This window comes from Sesamum indicum, linkage group LG1 (assembly GCF_026168435.1).
Source record: "Sesamum indicum cultivar Baizhima isolate 11 linkage group LG1, ASM2616843v1, whole genome shotgun sequence".
NCBI classification, from domain to species: Eukaryota; Viridiplantae; Streptophyta; class Magnoliopsida; order Lamiales; family Pedaliaceae; genus Sesamum; species Sesamum indicum.
Genome location: NC_142657.1, coordinates 15,588,208 through 15,603,736, shown reverse-complemented (window position 1 = coordinate 15,603,736; position 15,529 = coordinate 15,588,208). Strand labels below are relative to the sequence as shown.

General features: G+C 36.5%; 1 protein-coding gene across 5 annotated transcripts; it reads right to left on the bottom strand.

Annotated features, from left to right (window-relative positions):
- Window positions 1–577: 577 nt before the first annotated feature.
- Window positions 578–11,958, bottom strand: LOC105162955 (uncharacterized). 5 transcript variants are annotated; one of them, XM_011081152.3, is made up of 11 exons: window positions 11,524–11,956; window positions 10,791–10,977; window positions 10,519–10,701; window positions 10,335–10,434; window positions 10,232–10,253; window positions 8,214–8,256; window positions 7,465–7,617; window positions 4,580–6,686; window positions 3,057–4,440; window positions 1,948–2,031; window positions 578–921 (listed from the first exon to the last, which is right to left on the bottom strand). In XM_011081152.3, exons 2-11 carry the CDS (start codon window positions 10,847–10,849, stop codon window positions 857–859), a joined length of 4,200 nt encoding a protein of 1,399 aa, XP_011079454.1. In that variant the 5' UTR covers window positions 10,850–10,977; window positions 11,524–11,956; the 3' UTR covers window positions 578–856. The 5 variants fall into 5 exon arrangements, with proteins under 5 accessions (XP_011079454.1, XP_011079449.1, XP_020553537.1 ...); XM_011081147.3 differs by lacking the exon at window positions 578–921 and adding an exon at window positions 1,137–1,345 and having other exon boundaries at window positions 11,524–11,958; XM_020697878.2 differs by lacking the exon at window positions 578–921 and adding an exon at window positions 1,137–1,345 and having other exon boundaries at window positions 10,791–10,908; window positions 11,524–11,958.
- Window positions 11,959–15,529: the final 3,571 nt, after the last annotated feature.

Sequence of the window (15,529 nt, the reverse complement as noted above, 5' to 3'; positions counted from 1 at the left end):
TTAAATTAAATCATGAGATCGAATCACTCAATTTTTTCATAAATTTATAAGTAATAAAATAGATTGCATAATGCATAGTATGTTTCTTGATATAAAATAAAACTCAAAAATTGATAACAAAAATCATAAGTGAATTACTTATCAATATAAAAAAAGTATCATACAATACAAATATATATTAAAATATAACATATAATTTATATGTGTTATATTAAATAATAATTTTAATTATAAAAAATATTATAATTTACAAAGTTGTTGATTAAATTTATTTTTGTATAAAAATTAAATGTACAAATAAAAGTACCATAATTTATTATTATCCAAAATAAAATTTATGATATAAAATTGATAAATTATTATGCAATTAAATATATAAAAATTTTAAAAATAAATATATATATATATATAAATAAAAAAAATAAAACCAGCTCGCGAATTGAACAGAGAGAATTGAACTCAAGCTCGAGTCGAGCTCAGAATCGAACCTCGCAAGCCGGCTTGACTCATCTGCTACCCCTACTTCCTGACATATGATTTTTGTAACAAGATTCATACAAGCCCAGCACGAATATCATTAGTGTAAAAGAATGATTTAGCTACCAAAATCATATCTTTGTTCCACCAATAGGAACTATGAACTGTTTACAATATACAACGTGCCATTCTTGAATCTACAAGAAATAACTCTCTGAGGGAAAGCCTCAAAAATCCATGAAGATATGCAGCATACCGTGATATTTACTAAAAGCAGTGCCAACCTCAACGGTCCGCTCGCATATCTATAATCATCGTTGGCTGTGTCAAGGAGGCAGACAGGAGCATTTGTACAGTGGATCTTCTACTTGGGACAAAACTATCTAAGCTTTGAGTCACTTCCCTTGCTCCGGAATGTGGATAATGAGAAAAATGATCTTGGAGCTGAAAATTCAGAGTAAAGCATAAGCAGCCAAATCGCCAGGTATACTAGCTAATTGTGACATCTCCATTTTCACGGAAGTCTTTTAAGCATTTTTACCGAAGGCAATACTAATTAAGGACTACATTTTTGCCCAAAGGCAAATCTTTTATCAACTATCATAATATTATGATCAAATTACAACATACTAAAGTATGCTCATACCATCAACATCAACTAGAAAGAGTGAAAAATTAAATTACCAAGCATATTACCAGTGTCCAGCATCCCCTCCCTAAGAAAAATAATATAAATTACTAAAAAAGTAAAAATAACAGGTGTAGGCTTCTCAGGATATAATAACTTCAAAAAGTTGGCATCATTGCTCATGGGCATCCATTCCAACTTCAGAGAAGGGACTTCGCAAAAACAAGCATCCCATTACATCTGCTGCATATAGTAATATTGATCAAGGGAATAACTCGGGCATATGAAAGACATTGCGGATTTGCATTAGGACGCTGATTGCAAAAGAGTTCATATAAATTGTTCGGAAAGACCACAAAGGAAATAATAGCCACCCATTTGCAAACTTGAAAGAAGTTAAAGGAGGGAGATAAAAGATCAAAGGTCCGGACAAGATTAACCACAAAACTAGTTAAAACACAATTCCTGGGAGTGAAAAGGAGAGAAGCTACTTAACTGGTATTCAAGGATTTGCTTTTCAAGATATAAAATTTCATAGACAAAATTCCAGAGAAAATTTCAGAACACAAAAGCTTGTTCGGGATTAGTAAGGTAACTGGATTGTATTACGTAGTTTAGGATGCTCAGGCTATCTCCTATAGGCTGTAGAAGACCATTTTTAGGTATAGATGTGCTAAGTGTCGAACAAATAAGAAGTGCTCCTAATGGCCATTTGTCCTAGTTTGTCAAATCAAACAAAACCTTTAGCTCTTTGATTCATGTAATAAGTCATCATCTATTTTCTTCCGTTCATAATGTTTATAGATTTTGAAATGAAGAAAACAAGGTACTGTGAATTTCACCTTTGATTGAGCTTCCAGACATGTGATCCTCCCTCAATTTAAAGTTGGCTGGAGGTGCCGGGATAGAATTCTGCAAAGATTGAACTGCGGGAAGAAAAGGCACACATCAACAACAAATCGTGAATGCTTATCCCTAATCACAAGATTGAAGGGGAAAAATGGTAGGTAACAAAACAAAGAATCCAGGGACCAATTGAGGAATATTGCACCGAAACAAAACGGCAACACATGAAACTAGACCAAATCAACCCCCCAGTTCTTGCATAGACAAACACCCCAGCAATGTAAAAACCATGGACCCTGCTCGACTTATTTTAGCTCAATAAAGGAACAGAATATTGACCCTATTTAATCAATTCAAGAGGTAAGCGAGTGTGTGAGAGTTTTGAGAGACAGAGAGGTCATCACGCAAAAATGACAATGGTGAACAACAAAATGCAGAATGTGGTTGAAAATACTCAAAACTACAAGAAAAGAACATCCTAAAATCAAATGATATTCGGCCACCAGAAGAATTTTGCGATATCTTTCTAAAAGATATCTAAAACTCATTATTCAGATATTAAGAACACCACTAACCTCTGCACCAAAATACAACTCAATGATTTGGAAAATAAATTAGAACCATAATTCTGGAAGATTTGGGACATTAAGCATTTCACTCCACAAGTATTGTCCTGAAACAGGTAGATCCATACTTGGAAGACGGTGTTGCCGGTTTATCAGAATCAACTTCTTAACAAGTCTTCTGGCAGACATAGAAAGGAGGAACCAGAGGATATAAGCACGAAGGTTTCACTGTAATAAATATCATTCAGCTAATACCTCCAGGGAATAAAATGGGAAATCATACATATTTCACACTTCATATCAGCCTGATCTTCAACATTTGCACTCATTACTCACTACTCATTAAAAAGTCTACGTGTAAACAAAAATAGCTTAGAAATGCAACAGTTGTGCATGCAAAACTAATCATATGGAAACTCTGGAAAATTCAAAGCAACAAACTGAATCAAGTAAAACAGACTTGTATGGAAGAATTGGATAGTAATTTTGCTTGTGAATGGATAAGGAAACATTTACATATAATAGAAATCATAAATAACCTGATTCATTGAAAAACTCGCTTCCATTGAAGCTATCATCAGAAGGTTGAACATGAGAAAATCCCATTCTTGACTTCCTCAAATCTTCAGAGGACCGATTGGCCGGATCCCTTCCATCTTCAGTATCATCATCCCCTTCTGACGTAGTAGCAGATATCCAGTCAACCAAACTCTCTGAGCCACGGCTTTTCCTTCCAAATTTCAGCAACCGTTTAAATCCCCTAGTCATATCCTTGCGGGATACATTATTGGATGAATGGGCTACCAACATCGGCTTGTGTGCCGTTCCCCATTTCTTCCTCATTCTAGCAGCATCAGCCTCTAGCTGATTCAAAGAATGTGAATTCCATGAAGCGGGACTTCCTACCGGGGAGTCCAAAGAAGCATCTACATCAGACATCTCGTGTGGATAAGAAAAGGGATGTTGAGTACGTGAATTCCATGACACAGGACTTTCCTCTGGCCAATCTTGCATAGGTTCAGCATGGAGGAAGCCCCGAGGAAGAACAGCAGGCAACTTAGAACCCAAAGCCCGGTCCACATGAGAAAATGTCACAGGACCATCACCATTTTCTGATCCAGAATTTACAAACTTATCTGCCTCCAGCTCCAGACTTGGTTTCTCATTGTCCAAAATCTCCTGACCTTCAGTGTTTAAGGTCTCAAATTCTTGCCCGCCTTCATCTCTCAACGTATTCACAATGTCAGCCAGTCCAGATTCCATGTCCTCATTTTCTTCTTCATTCATAAGCTCAGATCCCACTGAGGCTTTCTGCCCTGCAATATTTGTTCGAGCAACAAAGCTTGTGCGACTACCCCTTTTAAGAAAAGGTTTGGTCCCAACATTCTTCAGAACTTCACCATCAAATTTTATTGGTGTCAAACAAACACCATCGGAGTCCAGAGGGGACATTTGTCTAAAGTCACTTGGATTTGCAGAACTTTTCCTCAATGATTGCGACCGGTGTGATTTATCTTCACCGACAATGGGCACATCATCAATTGCATATTTGCTGCGGGCATAACTTCTTACTTGTGAACGAGTCATTTTACTGGCTCCAGATGAAGGGTTGGTATTTTCTTTTCTCAAGTCAGAAAAGTTGGGGACAGATTGTGCAAGTGGATTTTCCAGTTGCATTCTCCGTTTCCCAGAATTTATGGTGGAAGTTTTGTTAGCAGATCTTGGAACAGGAGCTGCCGAGGTGCGAGGAGTAGATGATGACAGATTTCTGCTATTGGCTAAATGCTTTTTCCCTTGTGCACCCCCAGGAACACCATCCCTGGAGGAGGTTTCATCTAAAGCCCTATTCCCATGGAGGCGATTCTGCTCTGGAAAATCTAATGCTTCCTCATCATCCTCACTATCCCCAAAATCTAAATGTTGCTGTCAAAATGAAACTTTTATACAGTCGGTTAAAGATCATCAGAAGACTAACTCCAGTAAATCCTAAATTCAGAAAACAGAAGTAAGATGGTTCGATTCATTAGAGACATATATCTCTAGAACATAACTATAAATCTACCTGCTCCCCTTTCATAATTGACCTGCTATTATATGATTTGAGTCTCTCAGCACGCCGGCGAGCACTTGATACTGAATCCTGCCTGTCTGCAGATACTGAAATTTTCGCCTTCATCTCTGATCTGCTCCTCTCAAGGCTATCCTGCATAGACTTCAACCTGGCTTCTTTCTCTGCTCTGTTGGAACTCCACTCTTCCCTGAGCTTTGCATCCCTTTTTTGCATATACCTTTCATAGAACTTCCCTCGAGAACCCTCTGAAACACTAAGTTCCGAGAACTTCTCATTTATAGCATCATCATTGTACTGGCTCTTAGGTGTTGTCATGGGAGAGGCAGCATTGAACTTGGTCGAGCTCTTTGAAAACTTAGTACGTTCAGTTGACTGGTAACTGTCGGACAATCGAGGAGCAGTATCTTCTGCTGGTTTTCCAAAGTGTGAGCTCCTTAATGACTCACGTTGTGTGTCTCCTGACCTGCCTTTACGCGCAGAGTTAGATTGCTCCCCAGGGACTCGCAATTTATGCTCAGCAAAGAGTTTTTCAAGCTCACTTGCTTTTATCTTCAACTCATCATTAAGTTCCTGATTTCCCTTTGACTGTCTCACTCTTTGAGCTTGCTCTGGAGGTGGTGTGGAAAAAGAATCAAGACCTTCCTGGGCCTCTATAATGACTTCACCAGAAAATTGTGTCCTGCTGTTTCCATGAAAACTGCTTTCATCTTGTTGCGCCCGTGCCTTCTTACTCAGTTCAGCTGTCGGACCTTGTGTATTGAGCTTCAGTCTCTGAGGTCCAGAATCTTCACTGCTTGATACCTTCTCAGAGATGCGGGATTCATTCTTTCTCAGGGATGCTTTCTTTTCAGCTACTTGGGTTTCCCCAACAGATCTTATCTCTTGCCGAGCAGATGAAGAATCCCTGTCAGTTCCTTTATGATGAGAAGCAAAGGCCTCTCGGATTTTTGAACCAGCAACCTCCTCAAGTACCCTTGGTTCTACTGCAGCCTTCTGCACAATTTTCACCTTCATTTGCTGAACAGCCTCATTCCCCAATCTAGAATCCTCCTTGTGATTTGGAATTTCAAACTGCTCACTACCTTTGCTTACAAAGCCCCTAACCTGACTTGAAGAAGAAACCTGGTCCTTGCTAGCAATATGTGCCTGGGGCCCACTAACCTCTTGACCAGTTCGAGGATCCTTCAGTTTCCCTAGATCCCCAAACCCAAGGATGCCCTCAGTTTTAACACCAGTCGAATCCTCTCCCAAACTTTCTCGATCATCAGCCCTGCTTAGAGAAGACCTTGACTGATTCTTGCCACACACTTGATCTTTCAAACCATCATTCTCGCCAGAACCCAAACTAGAATTAGACTCAGAAGCCAGTTCGGAGTTATTAAAAGAAACCCCTTTCAATCTGCTATCACTAACCCGACTCAAACTAGGAATAACCTTTATCTCTGGCTTAGCAACAGAAGAACTCTCCGTTATCTCACCATTCAAATTAAAAACATTTTTGTCCTGAGAAACTACTGTAGAGGCCGGAGTACACAAAGGGCTCTCAGAATCCTTCTTTTCAGCACTCAAGTCAATGCTCATATCACTAGCGCCACTCCATCTCCTCAAGACAGCCTTCTCCACAGCCCCCGCTGATGATGACAAGTCAGAGGACAACCTCCGCAGCTCCACAGACTTCACCACAACGGGATTACCCCCAGAATTCTCCTTCTGTTTATTCTCAAACAAGTTAATCCTGTCCTGAACACTAAGTCGCCTTGCCGGCTGAGCCGCTTGAATAGAAACAGTCTCATCAGAAGTTGAGGTCTCATCTTTCCTATCTTTTTCAGGGACAGCATCATTTGGCTTGTTTCCGTCGTCCCTTTCGACACTGGATTCTCTGCTGAAAGTAGGGCGTAAAGGGAAGGTGAGGGGTGGGGGATTTGGCTGCTGAAACGTGGGGGGTCCTTGGTGGGGTGGGGGAGTAGTTGGGTCCTCGTCGATGGACATGTCCGACCCGCAGGAGGAACGGAGGGCCCGGCCCCGGGTTCCGGATTTGCATGGGTTAATGAGTTCCGGTCGGCTGTCGCTTACTGATATGAACTTGCCGCACGCTTCGCTGCAAAGGCAGAGCCACAGCAAAGACTTGCTTATGTTGAGTAGCACCAGTGATTTAATGAGTACATAATAAACGAGGAATAATAATAGCATTCATTTCAGGAAAACTGAATTCCCTCCCCGTTTTTTCACCTGTGTTCGTTTAAATTTCTATTTTCGATTTTAGAATTCAGTAATTAGAATAAAAATATATATTTACATATTATTATTATTATTGTTATTGAAACTTTATCGATTCTGTCACAATTTTATAATATATTCAATAAAATTAAAAATGCATATTTTTCACTTAAAACTAAAATAAAAAATTTCTAATTAATAGTATTGTTTTTCAATTGCTGGTTGTAGTGACGTGTCAACTTGTTGTATATGTGGGCCGTCGCATGAAATTATAGGTAGCATACAAACGACTCAAAGTGGGCCCCCGACAAGAGCTATTCTATGGCCCAATCTTCTTCTATTAGATTAATTGCTGCTGCTACGACACAGCTCCCTTAAATATGAACCTCTCTTTCTTACAGGAAAAGAAAATTCAAATAGCAACGAGAAAATGAGAACTTACCTTTTTATTTAAAACTTCAAAAAGAAAAGCAAACCATGTAACGTTTTTATGATTCACGCGCTTATTTTTGCCCTTTGTACTTTGAGAGGATTATAGTATTTCATAAGAGCGAACTCAACCGTTTTCCTTAAGTATCCAAATGGTATGGGAAGGCAGAAAGAATGTGGTATTGGGGCTGTTACTGTGAATAAATCAAGGAACTTTTAGGAGTCCTTACTTCAGGCGATCAGCACCAAACTTATCTGCAAACATTTGAAGTTCTGAGACTGTGTCAATATTGAACCCAGCAGCAGCAGCACGAGTGCAGGCGGTAGAAAGGTCCTGCCGCACTGCAGCAAGCCTTACGTCAATGGCTCTCAGAAGCTCTTTCCTGTATTTATGAGAACCAAATCCATAAGTAGAACAATGAAGAGAAAAGGAGAGGAAAGAGCTAGAGGGAAGCAGGGAATAAGAAACAAGGATCAAACTCCACACAGCATTTACATACTCTAATTGCTGTTTCATGTTCATGGCCATCCATCAGTGATCTCAGAAATACCAAAAAAAAACAAAAAGGATAGAAATTGGCTTCCTTATCACACGAATAATATTTACAACTTCTTTGAATTTTCTCATCACCTATGCTCCATCTGGCTTAGATTTATGGAAACAGCTTCAGATCAGGTCTCACGAGTTTCACAACTAAAGCACCACCAACCTATATCAATTTGTTTATGTGTTTAAACAACTAACAAGCACCCTAACGACCTAATAATCTTATAACTTCTAGCCACGAGTTACTTCCTCCAAAGTTTTTTATTCACAAAATAGAAGCTCAGAACCAGCAGAAAGATCCAATCGGAGCTATAGGTAACAGATCACACAAATAGAATAAGAGCATCTCAATCACAAAGAAATATAATCATCTCCAATCCACACAAGCAGAAAAAAAAGTAAACTAATAATAGAGGAGTGAGGAGGTAATACTTTGTGGCATCATCTGCAGCAGTAACCCCAGATCCACCTCCACCTGGAGCAATTAACAGATCCAGTACGCATTTTGCATTAACAACAAACCAATGATTATCCCAGCAGGAAAAGAAAGCAACCAGTAATCAAATCAGCGGTGATTATTAATCATTGCATGACTCATTGCCAAAGAAAAAGAAAATGGGTTCATTAAAACTTGTCCAAGCAGCCATGATGGCCTTATGCATCTTACAAGAGAAAGATGTGAATACAGTTTGAATGGAAAACAAATTGACTTCTTGATGTCACAGGCAAAAAGACACTATAGGGAACATGTTATCAAATCAATTAAATGTCTTCCATACTTAAGAAATGTTTCATAATCAAAATCTTGCAAAACATTGACAATTACTCAACAATCTGAACTTTAGATAAAACACATAAAATAAAGGACTGAGACATAATATCCAAAAACATGAACAATATCTCATAGCTCATAAAGATTTGATAAGTTGCATCCTTTATGGCCATGTTTACTTCCACTTATAACGGGTGATATCACTAGCAATCCTCACTAGTGGTGTGTTTACTAGTATTTTGGCCAGCACGTCATTAAGTGGCTGGCTCGGTATTGGGCCACAACTTTACAAGCCAAACAGCACACACTCACACCCCTGCCCACACACACATTTGGAATTGATGTTTGCTCCCACTAATGCCCTCAACTTTATGTCGTGAATTACGTTCTTATCCTTATATTTCACCTAAATACCCTCTTTTGTGTCAGGTGCAACTAGTGCACCTGACTCACTCTTTTTTACAGCTGCCAACATCTCAACAGCACCAGACTCCTCTTCTCCACAACACAGGTATGGTGGCCAAGGTGTTCTGCTACCTTCTTCTTCAGAAATCGTACGAGTTTGGCGTGATTTTCTGTTAACAGTGGTACGAGTTTTTCTTGAAATCAATGGTATGACATTCTGCCCAAAACTCCATGGAGAAACTCGTGAACTCAATCAGTTTTCAGCCTATGCCATCTTGCAATGTCTGTTATAATCCTCCACTAAGATACCTCCAACCCCTAAATCTGTCTTACTTCGTAAATACTGCGGTTAATTCTATCGAGTCATTATGCTTCCTCCTTTTGAACGCAGTGATGCCTTAATCTTTAAATACTCAATGTGTGAATCTTTAAATGTTGAGCAAGGAACAGAAATCACAGGATTTGAAGATTGACAAGGTATAAACATATTTTCTTCACCATATCAGTAAGCCTCTACTGAAATGAACGCGGAAGGACATCACATATTAATGCTTAGAACCAATCAACTTCAAAGTACATTTGAGTGGTCGAACTCACATTACGCTGGCAACGAGAAAAAAACTGCAAGACTTCAGCGAATGAGAGCAAAATCAGTGGGTTCTCTGGCGAGACCAAACAATGGAGCCATTTCAGTTGAAGAAGGAAGACTTACAAATCCCATTAATGTGATGGGTTGACAAGATGGGAGTTTTTGTACATTGGGCCAAAATGGTAATTATAATACATAATCGACCAAATTGTCCAAACAAGTAAACACACATGTGTAATTGTCAGCCTTGTAATCATTTTGAAACTAATAAATGACTTACTAATCAGTCATATACCAACTAATCACCAATAAAATCACATGTTCACTATTTGGGCCATTCATCCCATAAACTAAAGTAAACATGGCCTATATGTTCAAGGTAAAGAATGCCCAATCAGGAAATATAATTTCGTTAGGGACTTGGTTGTCCAGTAGAAATTTATGCATGCATCAACAAAGTTATATTATCTCACCTATTAGTTACTCATGTCTGTAAAGATTAAGAACCTTACACAGAACTACTCAATGTCCCACGGCTCCCCCGCCAAAGGGACAATTTTCAGAAAGTACATTCATGTCAAACTATATCGACTTTGTATGAATTTGACATATCTAGATTTCAAATGATATCCAAATTGGAGAGAAATTAGACATAGATCAACAATAAGTAATAGCCATGCGTACCAGAAAGTTGGTCTCCAGCTCCCTGAAATTGATGATGGAAGTAATTTGGTTAAACTCCATTCATCAAATACAAATTGAACCATTCAAATAAAGAAATAAATACCTGTGAATATATCCTGCGGGCTGCTTCCAACTGCGACATCTCAGCATCAAAAGTATTGACCAGTTCCAAAACTTCAGGAGTGCTTACAAATCGCACAAACCTGGACATTAAATGTAAATTATATGTATTAGATCTAAAACTGTGCAAATGATCAAATTGCTTAGTGACTTGAAAACAGCATTACCTCTCAAGTGTTCCCTTGGTGAACCACGTTGCAGCATGTTTACTTCTCCCAACTTCAAGCTTAACTGACTGTGCAGCAGAGGCAACTTGTTCCTCTGCAATACGTAAATGTGCAACAAACGGTTTAAGCAATCCTGAAGCAAGTTTCTCCGTGCTCCCATCACCGGAAACAAACAATTCGCATCTGGCCAGAAGGAGCTCACAGTAATAACTAATACCACCTAGGAACTTTAAAAGGTTATGAAATCAAACATACTATATCAAAGTTCTTACCGTGAGCACTTAGGTGACAGCTGGAATACAGCATAATCTAGAGGTGTTTCTGACTTCATCTTTGCCAACTAGCAAAAGGCACTATTTACGGGTCTTTTCATATACGGATGCTCACGCCCTAAAGTCTCGATACACACCAAAATTTAGCTATTCTTAGAACCAAGACATAATGCACAGCAAGCATAGCCTGCATTCCAATTATAAAAGTTGGATAAAAAAACATAACCAAAATGACAAATGCACTTGATAAAGTACACATAAGTGCAGATAACAAAATCCCCAAAATAACAATGCATGTCGAATAGTATGCATATACCATGACTACAAAATAAGGCCATCATGAATAAGATTAAAACTAACAGGCGCAAGATCTCAATTCAAATTTTCAACGCTTAAAAGGTGAAGTTCAAATTGAACTACATCAACACCCAAAAGTCGACAGAACAAGTACAATGTACTTGCACTAAACTACATCACCACCACATATCAATCAGAAAATGAGCATAAAATCCATGTTCACTCAGATCTGACTAGACAAAACCAGAACTGAAATGCTAAACTCCCCTGTAGCTCAGAAGTACCCCCAACTCAGTATCAGCACAGTCGGAAAGCAATACCAAAAAATTTGAACATTTATCACAGTAACTAAGCAAATAAATTGAAGAACCCAGTAAATCCAAATTAACGTAATATCTAACAAATACGAGACGATCGAGCAAAATTAAAAACTAACCTCTACAACGTCAATGCGGAGATCGTCAGTTCCGGAAACCGATCGTCGGATTCAAGGTCAATTATCTACAAAACCTCCCAGAATCTCCGATTTAAAAATGCGAGGTTTTGGGAGGTACTCAAAGAGTTCAAAAAAAAGGGAGAAAAAAAAACCCTACAAATGGCGCTTTCACTTTACTCCTTTCTTCACTAAAAATGGACCGTATATATAGTTATAGCGTATGTAAATGCTTCTTCTTTACTCAGCTTCTTCTCTCCAAATAGAGACAAAAAGGGTGTGTGCGTGCGTGTGTGTGTGTGTAGAGAGAGAAAGTGAGAGAGTGGTGGAGTGAAGGATGAAGAACTCACAACGGTGATTGAATACTGGTCTGTGATTTTCATACAAAAAAATTGAAATTTTATCTCTCTGCATCTTTTTGGTATCTTTTGGTTTTACTTTTGTTATTTGTTTAATAATGCCAGAAAATCTTTAACTGGGAAGTAAATGAAAGACAAAAGAGACAGTCACTGTTGCTGGAAACTGTGATGACTGTCTTTTTACGGGTCTTTTTATTTCATATCAACTTTTTTCTTTTTTTCAAAAAAAAAAGGGTTAATTACACTTCTACCATTTTAAAGATGTGAAATTATAATCGCACCCCAAATAAAACTTTCGGTATTTATAATTGTACCGCATCCATTAGGATTCAAACAAAAAATATTCCCACTTTAGAAAAAAAAAAGATAAACATAAACATCTAATTCTACGCTTTGTTCAACATTTCGTATAAATCATTGATAATATGATTAGTTTTTTAATAACCGACAACTATTCTGACAATAATTCTGAAATCATATTTTATTACAATTACATAATTTTGACTTATATATATTACGTTTACCCCTCCATAAGTATAAAAATATTACTTGGGTATTTTCCTCAAGAAAACTATACGAAATGTTGAATACGAGGTAAGATAGTATACGTAATTTTTTTTACTAACTCAGCATTTTTCGTCAAAATCAAAACAGAATGGGTATAGTTGTAAATGTATAATTTTCGAAGGAGAGGACGTAAGTGCAATTTTGAATATTTTTAAGGAGAAAAAGTGTAATCTCTATTCTTAGTGGAAGGCCTGAGTGTAATTAACCAGAAAAATTAAAATTTATATTCAAACTCAACAGTTTTGTTGATGTGTGTGGAAATGACTGTTACGCCCATGGGTGTCCAATTTTTTTGAAAAGTGAATTACATTTCCTGTTTGATAAATCATCCAACAAATCCACTTTTGATTTTCTTTTTTTTCTTCTTTTTATTTAATATATATAAGATTAAATACAATTTACCCTTATGTTAATGAAAAAATACAAAAAAAATGCGGTGAAAAAATAAAATTACAATTCACCCCCTTGTGATTAAAAAATGATATAAATTGCATTATTTTTTAATCACAATGGGGTGAATTACATTGCATTATTTTTCAAATCACAATGGGGTAAATTGCAATTTATTTTCACAGGGACTTTTTTCAACACACGAAGATAAATTATATTTAATCCAGTATATATATATAGATATATATATATATATCCCTCTCTTACTGATAAAAACAGCTCATTTGATCTGTATTTGAGATGGATTAAAAATGGGTTATGGATTCGGTTCTTGCTTAAGCCATAATTGGATTTGAGATCCCTTACTTGAAATTATTACGTATTAAGAATTATGATGAATTATTTAATATTCACCTCCGTAATTGTTTTCAATGAAAGTACACACCAAAATGCCATAATTTTACTACTATGAGTTTGGATCTCCATCAAATTCCCTCACATACATAATTCAAAATTTTTGAATTATGAAATTCAATTAAATAAAATAATGAATAATTATTTTCAAAATATATAATAATTTATTTCATATACATACAGTACAAAATACGAAGTGAGACCTTGCAGATGTCTAGCAAAACGAACCATACTAAATGAGACAAGAGTGTCCTACAATTTTTGCTTTTCAACAATTTTAATTAAGTTGATTTAAAACCAAAAGTTATAAGTTACGATTTACCAATTCTTCTACAACTTATTGGTAAAATATAAATATTAAATTATTTTTCACCAATTTTCACTTCGACTCAATTTATAATTTTTTCTACAACTTATTTTTACTAAAGAAAATCGAAGCTATCGCAAACACCCACTAGATTTCATTGCTCATAATTAGTGGCCGGAGATGCCAACAGTCAACTTCACCAAAAATCCAAAATGATAGGTCACCGATTCAAATCTCTATCAAATAGTCGGGATTCAATCTTGATCTTTTTATTTTTTTTCTTCCTTATATATGTATTTAGGTTGTGGGTGGGGGGGGGGGTGTTAGTTTTGCTAGTGATTGAAATGGACCACTTTAAAGGTAGTGGGGAATTTTGTAGAAAATTATGGTACGGGTTGATTGTAAGTTCAATGATATATACGAAGATAAAGTAACCTAGTGAAAGTGACAGGACACTACTACTCCATTGCTGATTTTAATCCTACGGCACCAATTATTTCGCATAATCTATAGGTTATATGGTGATTAAATCACTGTTGGTTATAGTTAGATTTACTTCTTGTATTTTTTACTTACTGCTATTCATACTCAGAACCCTGAAATTATAAACTAAATCTATGTAAATTATGGACTTGTTCAGAAGGAATTCAAATCCCATTTTGCTTCATGGGCCTACTGTAGAATAGGGTAATTTATATGGATACCTTTAATTTAATTATATAAATATTTTATATTTTTTATAAATTTATGGGTATACTTATTAAAGAGGTGTTTGTGTAAAATTTTATCGTCGAATATGGAGTGTAATTATAATTACAATTACAATATAAATAAATGTACTTGTAATTTTACAAAAGATAGTGTGTATCTGTGTAATTAAACCTATTATTAGGGAGTGCCAATGTAATTATCCTGTAACGTAAGAGAGTAATTATTTTTAATAAATAATTAATTCTGTGAAATTCGAGAAATGAATTGATTATTTTCTCGATCTCATACGGATGGTACTAGCTAGCTAGGTTTATTTCAAATAAAAATTCCACCATATTAAATATTTTTATATTACTTATCCGGAAAAGAGGCCGGTAATTGTGTTCCTGGTGCACTTAAATTGATAAATAAGATGCAATAACAATAATTAATACTTAAAAATTAAAAAAGAGTCAAATAATAAATAGTTAAATACCTTAATTAATTTTGTTAATTTCCTGATTGCACACAAGATGGCGCCTAACTGTCGTCCTTATATCTCCATGCTCAAATATCCATGGAATGACCTCATATTTAGAGGTTAGCATCCTCGTACCTCAAGGGAGTTCCCATTCAAATGGTATTTCAATCCCCAGACTGTAAGAGTTTATATTCACCTTCGTTTGTGTACTTTTGTGCATGGAGGCACCATTACCGCCTGCATGTGCTCCTTGAGTCACTGTCGCTACCTTGGCTAAGATGCGGCCACTGACAAAAGGGGACAGTCACATTGCTATCCTTTTCATGTTCATACAGGATCCTATCAAAGTCGTGGATGCAACAGTGAATAGATTAGAATTTTGAAATTGATTTGTATTAGTTAAAAAAACACTTTAGTCTCCGGTGTATAAATGTGGTGTTGCATCTTGCATGAGACTATTATTAACTATAAGTTCAACTGTATTATTTTATTTATGTATTTTCTATTATATTCTCTACTATGTAGCATCACATCTGAGTACGATAATTAATGTTTTACTCCATTCAATCATGCAATAAATACTATATAAAAATAGGGACTAAATACATATTCTAATACAATTTAATTGGACTAGTTACTACTCGCTAAAATATTTAGAGTAAATTGCATCGACACCCCTGAAGTTAGATCTAATTATATAAACACTTTCTATTCTTTATAAACTCACACGTATAACTTTTGAGGACATGTTAATTTAATGTACCCAGGGAGTATTTGTATAAAGTTTCACATTAAATACGG